General features: G+C 37.2%; 1 protein-coding gene across 1 annotated transcript; it reads right to left on the reverse strand.

The window, feature by feature from the left end:
• Nucleotides 1–2,185: 2,185 nt before the first annotated feature.
• On the reverse strand, nt 2,186–14,971 carry zgc:152830 (uncharacterized protein LOC767682 homolog). The gene is made up of 16 exons (XM_067413329.1): nt 14,887–14,971; nt 13,782–13,823; nt 12,509–12,599; nt 12,290–12,438; nt 12,021–12,129; nt 8,859–8,980; nt 8,648–8,747; nt 8,493–8,568; nt 7,551–7,636; nt 7,367–7,471; nt 7,208–7,283; nt 7,005–7,123; nt 4,922–5,005; nt 4,748–4,805; nt 4,489–4,670; nt 2,186–2,847 (listed from the first exon to the last, which is right to left on the reverse strand). The coding sequence occupies exons 1-16, from the start codon at nt 14,895–14,897 to the stop codon at nt 2,719–2,721; spliced, it is 1,539 nt and encodes a 512-aa protein (XP_067269430.1). The 5' UTR covers nt 14,898–14,971; the 3' UTR covers nt 2,186–2,718.
• Nucleotides 14,972–15,350: the final 379 nt, after the last annotated feature.

Below are 15,350 nucleotides of genomic sequence, written 5' to 3' on the forward strand. Positions count from 1 at the left end.
GATGTGATTGGCCCGCCAAGAGTTAGGGGAATACAGCTCAGGAGGGAATTGAGAGTTGCTAGACGACACTCGCGGGCAGATTAAATTTGCTGCCACTAGGGTGCGTCTAGATTTCTAGGCTAACCATCACACATTCCTACATTCATATCATACAGTTTGTCCATTATGTTTGAAAGAAAAGCATAGTTTGTTTGCTAATCAATGTAAATATTTGTTATAATTATTAAAGGCACCTTCCGCGTTTGCGCAGACTAAAGCCATACGCGCGAATGTCACAACAGGAAACGTGCGCGCGCCCTCGTATCAGTCTGACGTAGTGGTGTACAAGAGGTAACTAGTACTGGGGACTAAGAGGTAACTACTGGGGAAACAAATACTCCTACATTTCGGATGCCCATGAGGTAAGCTAAAACATATCACAATAAAATTTCAAAGTGAACTATCGCTTTAATAACCCATGTTAGCATTCCCATTTATATCAGTGATTTACCTTTAAAATGATCAGATCTGTCACTAATTTAAGATTTATGAGTCATGACTATGAAGCTCAAATATAATTTCTCAATTTAGAATTATAATAGAAGAGAATTGTCATTTAAAAATGTTATGGTAAAAGTTATTTACATTGCTGAATTGTCACCTTTAGTTTGTTTTATGAAAGATTCATAAACTATATTGCCCAAAGTGTTGGGACACCCCTACAAATAATTGAATTCAGGAGTTCCAATAACTTCAATGGCCAACAGGGGTATGAAATCAAGCACCTAGGCTACTTCTACAAACATTTGTGAAACAATGGGTCGCTCTCAGGAGCTCAGTGAATTCAAGCGTGGTACTGTGATAGGTTGCCTTCTGTGCAATAAGTCCATTAGTGAAATGTCCTCACCACTAAATATTCCAGGGTCAACTGTTAGTGGTATTATAGCAAAGTAGAAGCAACTGGGAAGACTGAGCTATCAAGTGGTAGGCCATGTAAAATCAGTGCGAGGTCAGTGCATTCTGAGGTGCACAGAAGTCACTAACTTTCTGCAGAGTCAATAGCTTCAGACCTCCAAACTTCATGTGGCCTTTAGATTAGCTCAAGAACAGTGTGTATAGAGCTTCATGGAATGGGTTTCCATGGACAAGCAGCTGCATCCAAGCCTTACGTCACCAAGTGCAATGCAGTGGTGTAAAGCACGCTGACACTGGACTCTAGAACAGTGGTTTTCAAACCTGTCTTGGAGGCATCCCCAGCCATGGACATTTTGTATGTCTCCCTTATCAGACTTACCCAATTTACTTCTTGTAGTCTCCACCAACAAACGGATGAGTTGAATCAGGTGTGATAAATGAGGGGGACACAAAATGTGCAGGGTTGGGGTGCCTCCAGGACAGGAGTGACATATCACGCTTCTCTGTCAGGCAATCTGATGGACGAGTCTAGGTTTGGCAGTTGCCAGGAGAACGGTACTCATCTGACTGCATTGTGGCACGTGTAAAGTTTTGTGGAGGGAGGATTATGTTTTTTTTTTTTTGTTGGCCCCTTAGTTCCAGTGAAATAAACTAAATGTTTCAGCATACCAAGACATTTTGGACAATTGTATGCTCACAGTTTTGTGGGAACAGTTTGGGGATGGCCCCTTCCTGTTCCAACATGTCTGCGCACCAGAACACAAAGCAAGGTCCATAAAGACATGGATGAGCGAGTTTGTTGTGGAGGAACTCGACTGGCCTGCTCAGAGTCCTGACCTCAACCTGATAGAACACCTTTGGGATGAATTAGAGCAGAGACTGCGAGCCAGGTCTTCTCGTCCAACATCAGGGCCTGACCTCACAAATATGCTTCTAGAATAATGCTTTAAAAAAAATAAAAAAAACCACACAAAAAACACACACACCTAAACCTTCTGGAAAGCCTTCCCAGAAAAGTTGAAGCTATTATAGCTGCAAAGGGTGGGCCAACTCAGTATTAGTAATGGTATGCCGTTAAAGTTCATGGGGATGTAAAGGCAGGCATTCCAAAACTTTTGGCATTATAGTGTATGTGGAGGATAGTTTGTGAACTAATTTTAACAAATGAAGCCTTATTATAAATTGTTACAAATTTATGTTAAATAAAAACTTTAAAATATATTTTTTAATTGCATTATAAAAAAAATATCACAGTTTGACTTTCAGTTGGATACAGAAAGCATCATGCACCTTTTATTTGCCAAAATGATTTTATTCTCATATTTTGATTACACACAAAATTGTACAAATTGGGCGGTTATACAAAATGCATTATTCTTCTCGCAGTATTGCCAAACAAAGTCACAGATGTAATTAAGTATCAAATCACTGGCTTAACTTCCTCACCCCCTCTTTAATGCCAGATCAACGGAAAAACTGTAAGGCTACAGGGTAAGAACAGAAACACTTTGGTTTGATTAATTAACAGTAATCTCTGTAAATACTTATTAGATATGGAAAACCTGCACAGTACTACAAAATGTGATAAGATGAGTGAGGAGCGTAGAGGTTTTTAAGGACCTGAAGAGAGGCCAAGAGATGCATGTATGATGTAACAACAAAAGGATAAAGATGGATGGTGTTCATTCTGGAAGGATAAAAGGGTTATTATTTGGCCACACTGTGTGTGTCAGACAGAGCAGACGTTAAAGCCATTAATCGAGAAATGGCACAAGACGGAAAGAACTGAATTTATGAAGAAAAAGAAAATCATTGGACGCATGTTTACAGCTGCAGGTACTTTGCTGCCATGGCAAGAATTGGGGCTCCTGTTGGGACTCCAGGGAACGGGCCGCTGGATCCAGCGATGTCGATATGGGAGTAAGGCAGAGGTTTGTCAGAGTCCACTCCATGCTGAGGGAACATTTGTAGATGGTGAATATATGCGTTTTTGCACAAATCTTGCATTTTGTACATTTTTCCCTCCCGGCTTTTTATTTTGAAGTTCCCAGCAGGCACCAGTTTGTTGATCATATTCACTTGCATGGCTCCCAAGAATATTTTGTTGTATGATAAAATGAAAACAAAATTATATCTAGCTTCATTTTTTAAATTTATTTTTTATTATTATTTTTTTTAACATTTTGCACAAAAAGCTGAACCTACAAAGTTAAAGACGTGTGTAAATAATCCACTTATTTCTTTTCTGGCAGATCTTTTTCTTCCACTTTTTGGGATCTGTTCTGGAGATGCTATACTAAAAGATCTGTAACAGCGCCCTCTATCAGAAAAACTCAAAGGTGAAGAATAGGGGCACGAACGATGACAGATTTATCTCACAAAATTATACAGGAAGTTGGGTTCATACGAACAAGACAACATTTTAACCAAACGGCAACCTCCCCCAGTTTCTGTTGAAGCCAATACATGATTGAACTGCAATTCCTAAACTGGGAACAGGCTCCAGAAGGGAGCAGAATCTCATTGAGCCCTAGCGGCAACCTCCCGCAATCTCTCTTGAAGGCAATACGGAAGTAATGTAAACTGCAATTCCTCGACTGGCCACTAGGGACAGGCTCCAGAAGGGAGCAGAATCTCATTGAGCCTCATGTTAAAATGCACAACTTTACAGCAGAAAAAAACATGTTTACAGCCTGGTACAAATTGTGGTCTTGGCCTATATGGCTAATTTTGCCCTTCATGACAACTGTGAGGCGGGTGAATTAAACTCATCTGTTTAAATGATATAAAACTTTAAAGTTCTGCATAATTAAGGGGGTGGACACTGAGTGAAAGGTGGATGGCTGTTTGTCACCTCAGCTCCGGCCACGTCCCGCCTCTTTGCCCATTTTAAGTTATCCGAGATTGACGCATGGCTAACTTTATACTTTAAAAACTCTCTTCAGAAACCTACGTGACAAGTCATGAACACTACGTTTTACAGTCTATGGTTTTAATCTTCAATGACAAAAAACATTGTTTTAATTTTAATATATTGTCGAATTTTAATATACGACAGTCACAAAATGCAAAGCGATGCAGGTTAATATGTTCATGTGGTGTTTTTTTAATATTTGCTTTACATGCACAAAGCGTGCAAATTCATGTTAACACCATTGCTGAGTATTTTCCCCTTTAAACTGCAGTGAACCAAAGACGCTTTTAACAGACCCTATGGCCTTCCAAAGGCCATCCCTATGGTTGCCTCACATTCACCTATTCACTCCCTCCCTCATTCATATACCAATGGCGATGTCAGCCATGCAAGGCCATCCAGTTCGTCGGGAGCAGCTGGGGTTAGGTGTCTTGCTCATGGACACTTCGACACTTGGTCAGGTGGAACTAGGGATTGAACCACCAACCTTACGGTTTGTAGACAACTTACATAACCCCACTGAGCCACTGCCGCCACCATTGTGCAGTGCTTACCACAGTAACTTGAGTAAAAGTTGAACGAGTGGATCTCTGAGAAAGTTAATAAATCCTAAACTGATACTATCAGGAATAAAGGTTCTTCCCATAGTTCTACAAAACCGTAAGTGGCTGTGTGTGTACCTTATCAAGTCCAGAAGCCATGATGAGGAAGGCGGCGGGCGCCTGGTGTCCCCGTGGTGTGGAAGACGAGGGCAGGTTATTGGACTGCAGGATCTCCTCATACTCAGACTTGCCTTTGTGGAACTCATAATCCTCCCGACGAATAGTGGACACCTCAAACAGATCTCCCAGCATCTCTCCCGCTGCCACACAAACAGATTTCTGACAAATGAAACTACGTTTACGGAAACTAAACCAAAAACGTCTCGGCTCTTCTTACCTTTCTGCCACTGCTGAGCGTTTGCTGAGCGTTGAGCAGCACCGTTATCCATTATGATCTACAGTTACACATGAAGAGGGACACGGTCAAATTGAAATGGGCCATAGTATCATTGATGTGATGAATATTGTTTCCTCCTTTACCCTCGGAGTATATGCAGGAGTATGTACTCACGGAGTAATGTGGTCCCATGGCTCTGATAGCATGTCCGGTCAGAGTGGCAATAGTGAAGAGATGAGGAGACACCTCCTTCAGCGCCTACAGAAACATACACAAAAAAGGATAATGTCATATTTAGTTATTTCCCCGCCATTGACAGAATTATCTGTCTTTCTGTGTTTTCACTGTTTTATTATATAGCCACACCCAGTGTTGGGTAACTTGTGATGTAATCAGATTACTTTTTCAAGTAACTAGTAAAGTAGTGCATTACTTTTAAAATTTACAGCAAAATATCAGTTACTTTTTCAAATTTATTTGACTGTCAGCTCTTTTCCCCATGTTGAGAAAAATTTGTGTGTGAACATGTTATTGTAGTTCTAGACTAAATGTGAGCATTTATTCATCCCACTTGCACAATATTAAGCACACCTCAAAATGAATAAAATCAGTCAAATGCAAAATCAGAATACTATGCAAACCTCCAATAATTAAATATTTTGTATAAAATAAAATATTTTTTATGCATTAATCTATATTTGTTGACCAATGTTTTGCTGCTAACTTTCGATGATTTAATTAAACCAAAAGCAAAAATTACTTTAGATTTTTTGTTTTTATTGGTGAAGTAAGAGTGTTAAACTTTTTTCCGCTGCATCTTATTTTCCATTATTCAGAACGGCAGCACAGCAGAAAGGTTTATTTGAGCTGCGCCCTCTACTGTACATGCGTGAATTTGCATTTTTACCTCGGCCTAAGGTTTATTATTTCAATTTTGGTGTGAAGAGGTCTTTACATTTGCACAAAAATAGAACTTATTTTGTTATAGAAAACAAAGGTGAGTAAAAGTAAAAAAGTATTCAATTAGTTACTTTTTAAGGGAGTAACACAATATTAAGTAATATGCATTACTTTCAAAGTAACTTTCCCCAACACTGGCCCCGCCCCTTTTCAGCAATGGGTTTGTTGTGTTGTGTCTTCCAAGATCTTACAGATTTATGAATCAACCGCTCCTTTTAAATTCTTCCCGGGCTACGAACATTTATTATCATGTCATCCGCTTCAGCGAATTACTCTTCATCAGCGATGCCATAGAAATACACAGAGCTTATGCAAAAACAGAAGTTCAAACACAAAATGGCTGCACGCTTTTTTTTCTCTGCCACATAAGGTCTGTACGGTAGGAGGTATTGTTAAACGTCTGAAAGAGTACAGAATCTCCGGATCAAAACACAGGTGAAGAAACAGCAGAAATAAAGCACTGCATTGGCATGTTTTGTAGTCTTTGGGAAAAAGATACAAAAAAAAAAATATATATATTATATATATATATATATATATATATTTTATTTTTTCCCCAATATTTTAAAAATATTGCTTTTGTATGAAACTTACCTACATTCAAGTGTATATAAAAAAAAGAGGCTGGAATAAAACAGGTTTTTGTTTAAAAGCAGAGGCTCTGTTTTTTCTTTTGAAATAGTGCATGTTCAGATATTCATACAACAAAATACACTGAGGGCCATGAAATTGTGTAAATTATCAAATTCTGCGTTGGCTAGAACTTTTTGTTGTGAAAAATGCTGGCATATAATAAGGTATTAATTGAAAAATCATAAAATAAAATAAAATTAAATATAAATATTAGATGAAAAATGTTTACTTAAAGAACTGAAATAATTGAAAGTTTGATTCACGTACAATGTGTCAAAAAACAAAACAAAAAAGAAAGAAAGAAAGCTAAATAGAAATAAATGACAATGGGAGGCAGGCCAAATACACATAAACTGCACATATATCAACATGAATTAATACATCATTTCTTAAATATATATACAATTGAATTGCTGCTGTCAACCATTAATTAACTAGATTAATATTTTTTTTCATATAATGATATAGTGATTATTCATATAATGAAGTTTGGGCCATACAAACTATGGGAGATTTCTGGGAGAAATAACAAAACGGGAGGGGGGCAGGAGATGGGTGTGGAATATTGGAGACTCCCAGCAATAAACAGCAGTGTTGACAGGTATGAATAGGACCCCTTTAAATCTTAAAATAGTAATGCATATATGCTAATATATGTGTGTACCTGCTCCTTCATCTCACACAGCAAGTCCACCATGACCATTCTACCTTCAGCATCAGTGTTTCCAACTCGGATTCTACGACCGGCACGAGACACCACCAACTCGTCTGCCACATAACAATCTGCCCAAGGGTTAAAAAAAAGGTTGACAAATACTTAGTAATAGACACTCAACGTGGTCAACACATGCAGACAAAGATGCTTACCAGATCCGACACTGTTTCGCACCATTGCCATCGCACCCACGACCTTCAGGTGTTTGGGCTTCAGTTTGGCTAGGATCTAAAACAAAACCCGCAATGACATTAGACTCTAATAATCTTCTGATCATCAGTAATACGAACAGGTGTACGTGACATTCTTACCTGGAAGAAACCAGCAACAGCGGCAGATCCACATTTATCTCTGTGCATTCCAGCCATGATTCCACCAGCCTTGATGTCAGCTCCACCGGTGTCATACGTAATGCCCTGTAATAACATACAGCGTTCATATGGACTGGACACTGCTCTGTCCTGGCTGTCCAAATACTGTTAACCTAAACATTACCTTGCCAACCAACATGAGAGTCTGTTGAATGGGTCCTTCTCCACAGTACAGCAGCTTGATCACTCTGGCCTGATGGCGCGGCACAGCTGAAGCAGAAACATCAGCCTTTTAACTTAATGATTACAGTACACATGACGTAACACAATCAATAATGGAGATCCAGAGTTGAAGTCTTGAGTTCTGGAAAATATATAAATGTTGTCTTTGGCTAGGTCATGATCTTATGGTTTATTGTCTCATAACTCATTCTACTTCGACTGTACTAGGTTAAAACTGGCTCAGAAATAACCACATGCTTGCTTTGATTTATTTTATTGATAATGTAAAAAATATTGTAAATATGTTTTTTTTTTATAAATAATTGTTATATTATATATTCCATATTATATATTGTGACTTAAAAAGTTTGGGGTCAGTAAGATTTTTAGTTTTTGAAATAATTCTGCTCTACAAGGCTGCATTTATTCGAACAAAAATACAGTGAAATATTATTATAATTTAAAAGAACAGTTTTCTATTTTTGAATACATTTTAAAATGTAATTTATTCCTGTGATGTCAAAGCTGAATTTTCAGCATCATTACTCCAGTTGTGTTACTTAATGCTTCTATTCTTAAATGAATAGAATGTTCAAATAAACAGTATTTATTTGAAATAGAACACTTTTCTGACATTATAAATGTCAGTTCAATAGATCCTTGCTGAATAAAAGTATAAATTTAAAATAAATTATATATTTTTGGAAAAACTTTAATTCAGCGTTCGAAACAAAATGGTATTATGAATATTTTATCAATAAATAAATCCTGCATTTTCTCTATTTCAGTTATCAAAGTTTTGGCACTAATCTGAAACAAGCTGTGTTTAGTAAAGGTTTGGTGAAATTTCTCTCTAATTCCATATTATATTAAAAGGATATTATATCCATGAGCATGCTCTTACTGTTAGCACAGCGGTTGACTGCAGCCAAACAGGGGTACTCCTTCTCCAGAGTATTCAAATCACTCACTACAGTCACCTAAAAAAACACAACGAGAAGAATGAAGCATTGACATGATATACGTTTAAACTGTATTGAATGTCACTGAAAGACTCACCGTTACAGGGCTATCCTTGAAGACTGTTTGAACATATTCAGCTACACGTGGGGCAGCCATTCGCTCCGGGTCAGAGCCGCCGATATCACGATAGACAAACCTGTACCATACACAAATTATCTTTTTTATTGCCTATTGTATACAGTAGGTTTTAATCAAAATTAAAGCTAAAAATTGCTTTCCTGAGGACATAACAGAAACAAACTCTTACCTGCCGCTCTCCAGAGCCATGGCCAGCTCAGTAATGGCGACTCCCTGCGTTTGGTTCTTCACCCAGATGCCCAGCATCACCACCTTATGAGGGGACGACTTGCATTCCCTCACCTCTAAAGGCTGATGAAGATATTAAAAAGATATTAAACATATATTATCCTCTAAAGATATTAAAGTTTTAAAGTTAACTACTTCATTTAATATTTATATATTATTTTATTTTGTTTCAGCTTAAAGTGCCCACATTATGCTTTTTTGGAGTTAAAAAGCTGTTTGTGAATGGTCTGCAAAGTTTCAAAGGTCAAAGTGAACAATAAATGGAGTTATCATCACCCAAAAGAAAAACGATTCTGAACTGCCTGAAATTTGTCAAACAAACCACCGTATGTGTGTGTCAAATTGGCATAATGGCTGCCGATGAACAACATCTACTTTGATTCGCTCTCTAACACTGTAGTTGCAAATGAGGCCTGGAAGAGTTTGGTTTGTGTTGTGTTTTCTGTGCTGTGAAAGCAAATCCGCTTTGCATGCACTTCAAAAGATGAGGATTCGGACTCAACAATAAAACCGACACGTCGCAGTGTTTCCCACAGGATTTTGTGACTGTGGTGGGTGGACCTCAATCCCTCCACGACATAAAATTTAAAAGTTAATTATCAATCTGATTAAAGGTGCACTGTGTAATATAGCAGGGATCTATTGACAGAAATGCAATATAATATACATAACTATGTTTTCAGTGGTGTATAAAGTCCTTACACAATGAAACGTTATGTTTTTGCTATTAGAATGAGCCATTTCTATCACGATATACTGTGGGTCCACTTATAGTGAAGTCACCATTTTGCACCGCCGTGTTTCTACAGTAGCCCTAAACGGACAAACAGCTCTGCTCGATCACTGTCGACAAGTGCTGAGGAAGACCCGGAGCTGAAATTCACATATGGGCGTTTTGTGTTGGCCTAACGGCCTAAAGTCAACAGCACAGTATTTTTTTTGTGTTATTTAAAGAGTGCGTTAATAATATTTGCCTATGGCGGGTACACAACGTGCATACACTCAGCTTATGAGAGGACGCGGGGGCAGGGACACGCAGCAGCAAACAAACATGTTTAAATATTAAATATAAAAGGATTCCTCTCTGGAGAAGCATTCAGAAATCTTCCATGTAAATAGTGAATCCGCCATTGTGCAAGCGCAACTGGCTTTTAAAGGAAATGGGAGATTCTGATTGGTTTATTGCACGTTATGCCCAAAAACACACCCATGAGTCATTAAGGTGAAACACTCAGTCAATCTCATGTCATGAGTACCTCTAGAGTAGTATAGAGATCTAATCAGACAAATGTTTACATAGAACAACAATGGAATAGTAGCGCATTTAAATGAAGAAGGGCTCTTTGTGAGAAGTTTGTGTGAACCTTTTATAAAATAATTCATTTAAGCCCCGTTTCCACCAAAATTACCCAGAACAATTTGTACCAGAAACTTTTTTTACAGGAACTTTTCTCCCCCCAGACCTGCAACTGTCTGCGTTATCTAAACCAATCTGGTGTTTACATGTGATGACTTTCAATCGCAATCATTTTGTGACATGCAGTTTGTCTGCCGCATCAAAAATGTCAACGCTGTTTTCTCCAGCAGCTGGAATGTGTTAACTTCAGCCATAGCAACTCTTAACGGCCACCAGGACTAATACAGTATTATATAATAAGCTATTTATTTGTTGTAAAGTGTAATAATCATCTCAGAAAAAAAATGAATTCTTCTGTCAGGCGCAGTTAAAGTAAAAACTACCTGGGGCAATATACGCTGTGTCATTATTCCAACATTATCTTCATAACTTACGAAATAAGTGCACCCCTCAGAAAAATGAGCTTTTCTCTCGTCAACATGAGCGCGGTGTGCGCTGTCACGTCATGTAAGGACGCACACTTAAAAGTAATCGGTCAGGTCGTTTACATGGTGAAAAATAGACTGTAAAAAAATTAATAACGAGTATGGAAGAGATTCAAGCTGTGCTGCTTTTGCTGGTTATAGATAGGTTTACTAAAGAGGAAATTAACAACGACAGAAAAGAGCCCTAGCATATTCAGAAAGCTTGTAAAGCTAGATTTAAAATGACAATGTATATTATTATCAGCCATTACGGACATTGCACGTGAGATGGCTGAGACGAACGCGCGCCATCAGACAGAGAGCAATAACTGACTTTTAAAAATGCAGGTTGAAATAAAATGCTAAACCAATCAGCATGTTCAGCGCCCAAGTCCCACCCTCGAAAGTTCCTTAACTTTGAAAAAGTACTACCTCACGAGCAGGGCCGTTTGGATGGGGAAATATTTACCCGGAACTTCATTTAGACCCTGGTTCCTGCAGTCTAAACACACCGAGTACCACCCCAAAGTTCCTGGTTCCTGAGTAAAGTTCCTGCGGTGGAAACACGGCTATAGTTCAACAACTATAGTGGTCCTCCTTTATGTTCCCTGACATTACAACAGGGACGGTAACAGTGAAGTCCTGTGACAGCAGTGCAGCCGGCCTTGCGCGTTTATAGCAGTGCATTTGCTCTCTCGCTCTGGTTGCGCGGCGCCTTTCCAGGAGAAGAACCCCTACAAGGAAATTCCACCCCATTTGACATCACACATACCCGTACTCGAAAAGAAACTTTTCGAAACTTGTGAGAAACCGGAAGGAGTATTTTTGACACAGAAATACTCCATCAAACGTCCAACTTTAAGAGACTAGGTACAAACCTTTTGGACCATGCGCTTGGCGCACAGACAGTTAGTTTTTTCCGTCGTTAAACTAGCAAAAGTGGATTCGGACATGTTCTTAATGCATCCGCGCCATGAGCTGCAGACCATGTGCTCAGATCATTAAAACATGACCCTATATCTTCAAACGAGTCGTTTTTTTTAGACTTAAAATTACAGAAATTACATGAAGTGCAATGTATATTATGAGAAAATAAGTGTTTTTCCATGTAAATCTGGCTAGGTCAGATTAAGTAGGTCAAAAATAGAAACCTTTAAAATAGCATAATAGGAAGACCCTGCACATTTTAGGGTAAACTGATTTTTATTTATTTATATATGTTACCATTTGGATGATTAAATCAAAAATGTACAATAAAAAAATACATAAAAACAATGCTTACCATGTAGAGAACATGCAGTGCTCCTAGCACGGCCGCCAGGGTGTTTTTTGCATAGCTGTCGTGTGGGGGACAAACCAGCAGAGGGTGCTGAATGCCGGCTTTCAGAGCCCTGAGACAAAAAAAAAAGCATTCCGATCAAAACCTTTAGATGAGTAAAAGTCTTTTTTCAAAGAAAATTTCTTCAAAGACAGAAATATGCCCTATAAGAGCAACAGGCCAATGACATAAGTGATTAACAGAAGTAGTTGATGTTATGTTTGCATAAGCACCTCTTAATGCCATTAGCAGCAGCATCGCTAAACCGCCGGACATCATCATAGTCTCGATTCACTGGACCCGTGGAGGCAAACACCAATCGGTTTCCAGGGAGACCAGGAGCCTTGACAACCACGACCTCTTCCCCAAAGCAACAGTCCACCTGAATGAGAAGAATATGAGAAGTGTGCAATAACAACTCAGTGCTGGATAGACGTGTGTGGTGCACTCACCGCACTGTAGTCCTGTAATGGTGCTTTTAAACACTCCAGTTCATTAGGGAGCTGCTCATAACTTTGGGTTATTAAGATAATGCCATCATAACTGTAAAAGAGAGGAATAATCCTAATTAACCTTCACAATAAAGCAATACAGTACTGTATATTTTCACTCTAATATAAATACTGCAGAATAGCTGAAGTAAGGCTAAACAGTGCCGTAATAATACACCATTAAACTGCAAAAAACAATTCTTATTTCAATATCGTTTTGTTTTCTAGTAAAAAAATATAAATTTAAATACTTAATCTAACTGCACTGCCACCGTTGAGCATCTTTGAATCTATCTTGCAAAGTTTAAAAGGACAATTGTAAATGTTTTTCTTTATTTTGATTTTTGTATAGTAATTTGTGGCATCGTTATTTCATGATTCTCAAAGAATCAATGAATTTTGAATCACAAGTTATTTCAGCTTTAATATATATATATATATATATATATATATATATATATATATAAGATGAAATAAAAAATAAAAGACATGTGATTCAAAAGTCATTGATTCTTAGCTGACATAAAATATTAGACAAAAATTGACTTAAAAAATGTGCAATGTTGACCAAGCAGCTAACTGAAATAAATGATCAAGCTGAAGTACTAAAAGGATTAAAACAAATTTAAAGCTAAATAAAAATATAAAAATGACAAAAGCACACGATAAAATTAACCTAAAAAGTCCAAAATATTAATAAATATAATATTAGGAATAAATATAATTACTAAAATAGCAGTCTCAAAAACAAACAAAACACCTCCACAAGCTTGTCTCGTTTTCTTAAAATAATAATAATAAAAAAAACGAAATAGTTATTCTTAAACCATAACTTTATTATATAAAATATTTGCCTGTAAATGTATGTGGATGTTAAGGTAATTTTACTTAAAACCAAGACAACAATTCAGTTCAAACCTTTGTAATTTAGTTTATTTCAGGGCCACACTTAAATAATAAATGATACTCTAATAAATCAGTGATAAGAAAGCAGTCTAAAGTCTAAAGTGTTGTTGATTATAAAGCAGCCAGTTCAGGTAACAGTGGTGATGATTGACTCAGTTCCTTTGATGGTGATGTAATGCTGTAGTAGTCAGCACTGCACCAGTCAATCACCCTTCTGAATTATAAAATAACACATTTGAGAAAGACATCATACAGACGTGCACAAGTGAAGCCACCACAGCACCGCGGGTGCAGATCAAATGCACAGTTTGAGACAGGGTTTACTCACTTCTTGTCCTTGCAGTCAGAGGTCCACTGGATAGGCTGGACACTGGATGGAAGGAAACAGAGGACAGAGAAAAAAACAGAGGCAGAGATTAAAACATTAACATGTGCTGAGAAATGTTTACTTAATGTTTAGCAGATCTTGCTTAGTTCTCGTGCTTATGGTCATCAGAGGCTCTTCAAGAATCAAAAAATAATCAAGCTTTAGTTTAGCTTGACTCATTTCAGCTGCTCACATGATTTCTGATAATGTCTGGTTGACATTTGAGTGTCATTTGTCATCTATGTACAGTGAGGTACAAAGAACTGAGACTATGACAAAGGACTGTGAATATGCATATTTTAACTAATGCCAATATGCTAATTGAATCATTTGATTAGCATCCTAGAAATTGTGCAGAATCTTAGTTGTCTCAGACTGCTGGCCTTTTGCTACTGCAAACATTTAATAATTCAAACGAATTAATGAGCTAAAACATTTGCAATAGTCTTCAAATGAGGAACAATCGCTTGCCGCTCCCATCACTGCTGCTGATATGGCAAATTTAATACTTCTCATATTTCAATTATTAATTTTGAACGGTTTCATGTCAGCAATGAGAAACTGTTTTTTTGCTGAAACTGTTATTCATGCATCCTTTGTAAACTGCGATAGGGTGATCTATGGAAGACTCAAGTTTTAAAAGGTATCAAACGTGACTTTATTATGGTTTTATACTGCTTTCTAAATATTACTAAGAAATATTAAATCACAATTTTTTTTAAATATTTCGCAATTAGTATTTTATACATATTTATAATATTTTTATTTTTCCACAATATAAATTGGTCTTCGTCGATAAAACAGCTGCCAATATATTTTACCCCTGCTCTGGAAAAAAAGCGCATAAACCCAACCAAAGATAATTTGCATTATCCTGCCAAGAAACCGATAAAAAAAAATCTCCACATTTGAACACTGCTATCTACCGACAGATTTCTAGCTTTTAGCAATTATAACTGAATTTGACGAAATATATAATGCAGTACCAAAAACATTATACCCATAAAAACAGCAGTGATGATGGAAACTTATTTTAAACATGAACAATTACAAATAATCCTCTTACCTTAGAGACATTCTAGCGTTTCCTCCTCTCGCCTTGGAGAAATGAAGTCGTCGTGATGTCAGCTGAGCTGACAAAGACTAATCACATGACTAATGGTGTCACGTGATGTAAGCTATGTAGTTTTTCCGAACTTTTTAATGAAATAAAATGCAGATTAAAGGTGGTATTTATAAATTAATCTGTTTTAAACACGCTATTTTAATATGTCGAGTTTATTTTAATATGACGAATTCCTAAAATTGTCCTTCTCGACAAATACTCCTTAAACTACAAATACAAACCGGAAGCCATTAGATGACAAGCCCAAATAATTTCTGCAAATCGGTTCTTTTGAACAGTTACAAACCTGTTAAAATAACAATTCTGTAATTATTTTATTATCCTGGCTTAGCTGACACATTATTATCATGCTTTATCTAACCACATGCATATGATTGTTTTACGTTTTATATTAAGTTTTATTA

Source organism: Pseudorasbora parva, chromosome 13 (genome assembly GCF_024679245.1).
Source record: "Pseudorasbora parva isolate DD20220531a chromosome 13, ASM2467924v1, whole genome shotgun sequence".
NCBI lineage: Eukaryota > Metazoa > Chordata > Actinopteri > Cypriniformes > Gobionidae > Pseudorasbora > Pseudorasbora parva.